At 37.1% G+C, this 8,179-nt stretch overlaps 2 protein-coding genes across 2 annotated transcripts; one reads left to right on the top strand and one right to left on the bottom strand.

Moving 5' to 3' along the window:
* Nucleotides 1–229: 229 nt before the first annotated feature.
* On the top strand, nt 230–3,421 carry LOC103420795 (spermine synthase-like). The gene is made up of 8 exons (XM_070825018.1): nt 230–845; nt 944–1,066; nt 1,825–1,929; nt 2,012–2,084; nt 2,175–2,227; nt 2,418–2,644; nt 2,848–2,977; nt 3,089–3,421. The coding sequence occupies exons 1-8, from the start codon at nt 729–731 to the stop codon at nt 3,185–3,187; spliced, it is 927 nt and encodes a 308-aa protein (XP_070681119.1). The 5' UTR covers nt 230–728; the 3' UTR covers nt 3,188–3,421.
* Nucleotides 3,422–3,737: 316 nt separating this feature from the next.
* LOC103420845 (cyclic nucleotide-gated ion channel 1-like) lies at nt 3,738–7,289 on the bottom strand. The gene is made up of 8 exons (XM_017328222.3): nt 7,065–7,289; nt 6,888–6,957; nt 6,356–6,776; nt 5,931–6,125; nt 5,419–5,714; nt 5,215–5,326; nt 4,578–4,826; nt 3,738–4,467 (listed from the first exon to the last, which is right to left on the bottom strand). The coding sequence occupies exons 2-8, from the start codon at nt 6,926–6,928 to the stop codon at nt 3,895–3,897; spliced, it is 1,887 nt and encodes a 628-aa protein (XP_017183711.3). The 5' UTR covers nt 6,929–6,957; nt 7,065–7,289; the 3' UTR covers nt 3,738–3,894.
* Nucleotides 7,290–8,179: the final 890 nt, after the last annotated feature.

Below are 8,179 nucleotides of genomic sequence, written 5' to 3' on the forward strand. Positions count from 1 at the left end.
ACGGAAAGAAACTAAATGCTCGGCATTGGAAAGCGTCAGGTGATATTGAAACACAAATGACTTAAATTGTCCCAACGCAATATATAAGTGAAGCTTGTGCATGGATCATAATCACGAGTTACAGCCATACGATCGATGAAGTATTTTGACCAGCCAATGCCAGTACAGGTACGAGTCCCAGTGTTTGCTACAAACTTATATTTGAAAAAAATGACAGACAAAAAAATTGCAGTCTTAAGGAAAAGAAGTACTAACCCCTCTGCCGGGTTCTCCACATCTAAATCTTCTCTTTTGTTAGCCATAACTACTCAATCAAGTTTATGATACTCCGTGACCCTGCTATCCTGACAGTAAAAACAAATTGTGTGAGAGAGAGAGAGAGAGAGAGAGAGTTAAGCTACATGGAACCTTACAGCAATGAGACCTGAATGGCTAAGTTTAGGAGGCTTTCAGTTTACAAGGTAGATCCAGTAGAGAGGGAGAGCGCATTCAAGTGGCAGAAACCAAAGTTTGGTATCATTCTCTGCAGCAAACAGCTATATGCTTCATGCGAATGATGATGTTATCGATCCAGAAAAATCACATTTCGAAAACAAATCAAAGTTCTTTCTTTTTCTCACTATTTAAAGTAGTGCTTCTTTAAACTTTTTCGCTTCTAATAAAAATACTCCTTTTTGAAATTTCGCACCTCTAACTTGAAATAGTTTCTATGCATCTAGTTGTGTTTGATGGTTTTCATTTTTGTTGTTATTATTATTATTTTTTCAGGTGAAGCTCGTTCACTGAAAGTAGAAAATATTCTGTATAGGGGGAAATCAGAGTTCCAAGAGATTTTGGTGTTTGAGGTTTGTCATTTTTGTGTTAGACAGTTGAATTTGGTTGTTTATCTACCTTGTGTTCCTTCTTTTAGTCTTATTTATGACGTGAATTCCTTTTTATGCAGTCCTCAATATATGGAAAAGTCCTTGTTCTTGATGGCCTTGTCCAGCTGAGTGAGAAAGATGAATGTGCATACCAGGAGATGATAGCACATCTACCTCTTTGTTCAATTCCATCCCCCAAGACAGTAATTTTACATGATCCATCCCTTGTGTTTTTTGTTGTGCGTGTTTAAAGTCTGAATCTCTTGATCAAACGATCACTCATGACCATGAGAACAGATAGTATAACTAGATTAAGATCAATTTTTAGCGTTTATTTCCAAAAGTAAAATACTTTATCTGGGATTTGAATAGAGTTTGAATGTTCTTCATGCACTTTTCTTTTGCATGTTCTGGTGTTATTCAGTAGTTTCAGTGGGTATTGAATGGGAAGCTTAAGATGGTAATGGTCAGCTGAACCCGAATAGATGAGCTCATGGTCATGTTGCTGACTGTACTATGAATTGTAAAGGCTATATATACATTTTGGGATCCCTTGTTAGTTACGACTTACGAGCCAGGCATCAGATATAGTGTTTAGCTCATAAAATTGTAGTTATCTACCTCCTGTTGGCTGGACTTGGATGCAATGATTTTGTAGCCATATCTGCACAATGGTATTACTCTGTCACAGTGCGAGTGGATTTAGTAGAAGTTATCCTGTAGATGACCATTTGCTCTGTGAACAAGTTTCCTTGTTCGGCAAAGAATAGGGCATCGAATATGAAATGGTGTTAGTATGAATTCAAAACCCACGTCCTTATAATAATTGGACTTGGTTACAGCCTGGTGATTGCAGTTTGATTTACTTTTGTGCTGGAAATGAGAAGCATTTTGCCTTCATATATTTGTTTTTGTTTTCTTATATCGCCTACAGTGAAGTGTTATATGATTTTTTGTGCAGGTTCTGGTTGTTGGCGATGGTGATGGTGGGGTTCTTAGGGAGGTTTCTCGCCATCCTTCTGTTGAGCATATTGATATATGTGAGATAGATAAGATGGTTATTGATGTAAGTGGTGTAATGTCCTCCATGTATTTTATGTTAAGAATATGAGATGACTAACTAATTTCTTTTGTTTGGCTTTTTGTAGGTGTCCAAGAAGTTTTTTCCTCGGTTGGCTGTTGGATTTGAGGACCCTCGCGTGCACCTTCACATCGCTGATGGTAGGTTTAATACTTACTATTTGTTGATTAAATTGTTAATGTCAAATTGACTTTGTATTTGGATTATATCTCATTTTTAATCCATGACAGCTACTGAATTCTTAAGGCTTGCACCTGTTGGTATGTTTTTTACTTTTACAATAGTTTTGCCGTGCACTTATTGGCTGGCTGACTTCAAATTATTGTTGAATTGATTTGTGATCATATAAATATTACCAGATGACATGTTTGTTTCTGGTTACTTTCTTTTCTGTGCCCCCCTCCTCCCTATCTCCCTTGGTTGATCTCGATGTGCAATATAAAGACTTGTTATAATAAGATTTCTAAATCTAGTGCTTAAACGTACGGTTTCCTTTGGATGCAGGTCCCGCCCAAGAGCTTGTAGAGAAGCCATTTTTTGAGACAATAGCTAGAGCATTAAGGCCTGGTGGTGTTCTCTGTAACATGGCAGAGAGCATGTGGCTCCATACACATCTTATTCAAGATCTGATCTCTGTTTGCCATCAAACATTCAAGGGGTCTGTCGAATATGCTTGGGCGAGTGTTCCTACGTATCCAAGGTAACACTGTAGTTTCCTTTCCTCGCATTAATCTACTCTCTCACTCTCAACCTTTACATATATTTATAAGTTTTTAGCATAGAAAAGATGTCTTGAGCTTCCGCGTGAAGTTGTATAGACTAACACCTTGCTTATCCGGTCCTTCTTAAGACCAGGTAGATATAATGAAATCACTCTTACTTGTGAGATTACTTGTCATGCAGTGGTGTGATAGGTTTTCTGCTGTGCTCAACAGCGTGGCCTCCCGTTGATTTCAAAAACCCCGTCAATTCTATTGAGAAGTTAGAAGGAGCTCTCAAACATAAGAGAGAACTCCAGTTCTATAACTCCGAGGTAGGAGTCATTTTCTGATTCAGCTGACATAACAATCTGCTGTATTTGCATCCTTTTCGCTTGCTTTAGATATACTTGTAAGGCAGAATAACAGCGTCGTTCTTTTGGCAGATGCACTCAGCTGCCTTTGCGTTGCCTTCTTTCTTGAGAAGGGAGGTGAGTGCGCTACATGAATCTTCAACTCCGGCAAGACAAATCGGGGATAAGTAGTTATTAGTAGAGACAACGGTTGCTTGAGTAGCAAATGGAAAGCTAGAAAATAGGTAATTTGTCAAGTGTTGGTGGGTTGGGTTCATGAGCTCTTCTTTCGGAGGCATTGGTGGGATTTCGATAATTGTGGATGATATGGACATTTGACATTTAATGTTATTGGAAAGTTTACCATGGCTATCAAATAATTATGTATCCGACTTTAAATTATGGTTTTATACTTTATACTCGAAATTCTGATTTTCTCAGGTACCTGTTCGGGGCTAGGTTTGGATATTATTTTGTGTTCTAATAACAATAACATCATGATTTATCCTAATTATTTTGAAGTGCTAATGACAATAACACGACTTATGAGACTATTTTAGTGCGCTAATAACATAACGACTTTTGGATTTATGTTTAGGGTTAGCCCAAGTTGTAACGGTGAGTGGGAAAATTAGTTAGGATTATGATAGATTAAGCGTTCTGTGTCTTCCATCAAAACAAAAAGTATTTCCTCATAGGCCCAATGGGTTACTACGAAACCCACTTTCTTGTAATCTGCATGTTTAAACCAGGCCCAATGGGCCATATTAGACCTTTCTGTTCCATTAAACAATGCCACGAGAGAATTCAAAGACATGCCACATAGACCAAAACAGGAGAAAGAGAAAGTTAAAAAACTGCTGTTCATAAGGTACATGCACATGGGACGTGCAGGACGACTAATTGGGGCGCATAGCAGGTTCGAAATACCGGACTCCTGGTGTCGAGGCCGTAGAGCTCTCGAAGCCCCTCAGTAAGGGCTGTCCATAATGAGTAACGTTCATATTATTGTTGTTGTTGTTGTTGTTGTTGTTGTTGTTGTTGTTGTTGTTGTTGTTGTCGTGGTTCATGTTGTTCGGCAACAACGATCTGCATTTGGAGACTATACTTGTCCAGTCCTTGGCCATAAGAACAAAAGCTTCGACTTTTGTATGGCATTTAACGGTTTGTGGGGAGATAGGAAGTTGCGACGGAGATGACTGCCGGTAGAGAAGCTCTTCGCCGTAGAACTGGCCTTTCTTAAGCATGTTGGTTGGCATTGATGAGGATTGAGAACCCGATGATGATCCACCACCATGTCGATTCTGATCACCGCCCACATAAGTCCATATAAACCCTTCCGTAATGAAGATCATCCGATCGAGAATGTCTCCTGTTCGCACAACGAAGCTATTCTCGTCGTACGTCACTGGCCTCAGATAGTCGCAGATCATTTTCAACACTTTTTCATCCATTTCTTTGAGCATTGGTACCTATATATGTTATTTGCATGCATGCATATTAGCTTAATCATATCTAATTAATCGCATCATATAGATTATTGATCATATAAAGATATAAGAGGGGTTGAGGTTGCACATACTGTCCTTAGGGTATTCATGAACAGAAAACGCTTTAGGGGTTTCATGGTGTACCAAGGAAGAATGGAGAACAGATTCCCCAGATCAGCGTCTTTGTTTTCTTTCAGTTTTTGTTTTACGTTTTTCTTGATCTCTTTTTTAAAATCTTCTGGGAGATCATTTTTCTCCATCCACTCTTCTATATGTCGCTCTTTCATCTTAATCTTCTGTCTTATATCCTCCGACCTTGTAGTTGCCAATTGCATAAACGTCTGTATGTACGTACGTCACACAACAAATACTTGTTATTGGTAATTCTATTTAACACAAAAAGAAAACTGATATGACACTCTATAATACATATTGAAAATAAACCATAATCAAGAAGGAAATTAAATGAAAATTTTAAGGACAAATAACAGAGGGAGTGCTTTAAAATGATTGAAAGACTTTTGATGAAAATATTTTTGGAACCAATCTTAGTAAAAAGCAAGTGAATATTGGAAAAATATTCGAAGTGCTTTGTGGAAAAAGTACTTAACTGTTGTTTTCTCCAAGAAGCACTTCAAGTGATTTCTGGAACCCAAAAATGTTTTTTCTAAAAATATTTTCGATCATTTTAAAAGCACTTTTAAATAAGCTTAAAGATTTAATACCAACCTGTGCATTTCCTATGAGATATAAAAATAGGAATATTCCAATGATAGAAATAAGAATTGCAAAGATGTTTTCCCACACATATGTACTTGTTGTCAGATTTGTGCCAAAGTTGCTGCAAAAAAAAAAAAATTCAAACGATGATCAAGAAATGTGACAAAATAAGATAAAATGTACATAATAATTAGTTGTCGATGAATTGCCAACCTTAAATTTCGCAGTCCCCACCAAGACGAGTAGATCACCTTGCCCAGAATATCCAACGACGCCGCGTTTCCAGATTGAAGAGAATCAAGAAATATTCCGAAATCAAACGGCGGTGTAGTATTTGCAGGAACATTTATGGGACAAGATTCATCTAGAAATGATATATTATTTCTTGCCGTAGCACGGTCGTCACAGTAAAAAGTACCCAAGTCTGTCATGTTAGGTTTTTTTAATGCCCGATACCAACATGATGTCTCTCGTTGAATAGAAAAAAAATACCAAAAGGCTCCAAGTACCTAAAACACAAAAAACTAATTAATTATATATCGTAAAATTAAGGGTAAATTCTTAATTAGTACAAATGGTTAAGTCAAACAATAGTTAGTTTTACCAAACTAAAGACTCAAGTGAATTACCGCTCTGAGTTAGTCAAATGGCAAAGGAGAGTAGGATGATAGGTAGGGGTAAGTTAATTTAAAGACAAATAAATTGACAATGAGAAGGAAACTTACATGACTTGCAATGATGTAAAGGAACAAATTGAATGCACATTTGGCCCATATGCCAGTTCGTGTAAGGTTGTGAGAGGATAGGTGAATTCGATAAATCCTCGGAAGATATTGGGCAAGAAGGAAAAAAGATAGAACCGATCTTTTGACCACATATCCAGATACTTTAATTTTGAAGTAAACACCTACTAAAAGCACCTGGGCAAAACAAACAAACAAAGCAAGTTAAACTTAAAGCTAATCATATAATTCACAAAAAACATTAGGAAGTTGTTATTAGGGTTTAGACGCTCCAAAAAAAGTCATTCTGTACTTTAAACATGTGAATATAAGAGATAAAAAGAGCTTGGAGGAGTGCAGACCGATTTTTCTGGAGTTCCAATAACAACATCTAAAAATTGATCAAACTTTAATTCTAATTGCCTTACCTGTGGGATGGGAAGAACAGCAAGAATGTCAGTAACGATCGAGCGCCACGACAACTTTCTGGCTACTGCCATAGCTTCCCAACCGGGATTTTCCATTTCATGTGAGTTGACAGATTTAATGGCCTGACGAATTTGATGAATAATATGCACTACGAAAATGGTATCTGTGAGCAGTCGCAAAACAAGAGTTGCATTCTTCAGCTTCTTGTCCATTCCAAGGCACTTATTTTTTTCATCGATGTATGGAATGTAAAAGAAGAGAGGGTCCAGTGACACAGCAAACGCACATGAAAGTACAAATATTTCGTTCCACAGTAGATCATTTGCAAGAAGTCGATCCAGTTTTGGCCCTTTAAATTTTGTACTAGGTGAAGCTACTCCAGGTTGCGGGTTAAGTCTGTTGGGATTGAAAGGTGTTTGGCTGAGAAGAAAATGCAAATCAGAAGGGGGGTTAAACACAAATTTGTGCCATAACTCTAAATTATGAATTACTTTTCAGATCGTACTTCCTTTCTTTTTGAGAGAAACTAACCTTAATTCAATGGTGTACTCATTATTTGGGACATGCATCATTGGACACTGTTTACGTTCGACCGATTGTCCTGAAAAATTGAAAGAATATATGAACAGGTAGAGTAATTTACTTCTTTGGGAAAGAAAGCATGAACTAATACTGGTAGCAGTATGTATAATGTATTGATGAACTTACAAGCTAGAAAGATAACAGGGGGTTTCTTTGGAAGCAAATGATTGGCAATGTGGAAGAGAACATTGTGTCAGATTCAATTTTATTAGCAATTAGGGTTTAACCATTGTTTGGACATATTCATTGACGAAGAACTTGTCCAAGTCTTTCCAAATATTCTCCTAATCTTCCTTCTTCATTTAATTTAATTTAAGTTCAACTTGTAGTTCCAAACGACGCTGCCAAATTGCTTGATAAGCTTGTTTTTTTCCCCATATAGAGATGAACTTAATCTAGCTGCTCTTTTTGACTAAACTCTTAAAAGAATAGTGAGGAATCAATAATTGAAAGGTATACAAAACGAATACCTCTATCTCAAGTTGTAATATTATTCAAATTTCCTAGAAGGAGGCGCGCAAACGAATGAAACTCTAGCTCAAGTTGTAATATTATTCAAATTTCCAAGAAGGAGGCGCATGCGCGCGCACACGCACGCCCATCTATCAGCTCTCCCTTCTTAAAAGAGACTATATTACACTGTAGCAACAACACCCATATATAATTTTTTTGGTCCAACGATAAGTTTGTTATTTTAGATGTTAAATTAGGAAGTTGACAAGATTTAAACTTACGATGTGATGCTAGAACAACACTCATCTCCACCAATGTGGTAGAAGATACTTGCCCTATATATCATTCGATATATCCAATTGTATCCTTAAACTGTTGATCAAATTCCAATTAATCTACGAGCACTTTTTTTTTTCTTTGGCACATACCAATTTACCAAATACTAAATACTCATTATTTTTTGGGCATAATATGTTGTAAGCTCAAGAGACATTGCAAACAAAACATGAGGAGAGTGAGCAAAACAAGAGACACAAGTACGGCTTTAAAGCTACATAGCATTGAATACTACAAGTGTTTTAGTATTACGGTTAGTGATATTTCTCTTCAGCTGTAAGAATTCTTGAGTTAGAATCTCGTGAATGACAAATTTGTAACCAATTTATTTCCCAACAGCCCAGTACACAAAATGAGATTGCCAACAAGCAGATACGGATATAAGCTTCTTTAGGCGGACATGCAAATAGGTAGCTAGGCATACTCCACTACGCGAACAAGTAGGCTCTGCT

The sequence above is a fragment of the Malus domestica genome, chromosome 07 (assembly GCF_042453785.1).
Source record: "Malus domestica chromosome 07, GDT2T_hap1".
NCBI lineage: Eukaryota > Viridiplantae > Streptophyta > Magnoliopsida > Rosales > Rosaceae > Malus > Malus domestica.

Excerpts from the sequence above, each read along its gene's own strand:
- LOC103420795 (XM_070825018.1), top strand. The coding sequence starts at position 729 with ATGGTTTTCATTTTTGTTGTTATTATTATTATTTTTTCAGGTGAAGCT. Across the intron at positions 2,645-2,847 it reads AGTGTTCCTACGTATCCAAG|TGGTGTGATAGGTTTTCTGC; the intron begins GTAACACTGTAG and ends CTTGTCATGCAG. Across the intron at positions 2,978-3,088 it reads TCCAGTTCTATAACTCCGAG|ATGCACTCAGCTGCCTTTGC; the intron begins GTAGGAGTCATT and ends TTCTTTTGGCAG.
- LOC103420845 (XM_017328222.3), bottom strand. The coding sequence starts at position 6,928 with ATGATGCATGTCCCAAATAATGAGTACACCATTGAATTAAG. Across the intron at positions 4,827-5,214 it reads ATCTCATAGGAAATGCACAG|ACGTTTATGCAATTGGCAAC; the intron begins GTTGGTATTAAA and ends ACGTACATACAG. Across the intron at positions 4,468-4,577 it reads TCATGAATACCCTAAGGACA|GTACCAATGCTCAAAGAAAT; the intron begins GTATGTGCAACC and ends TAACATATATAG.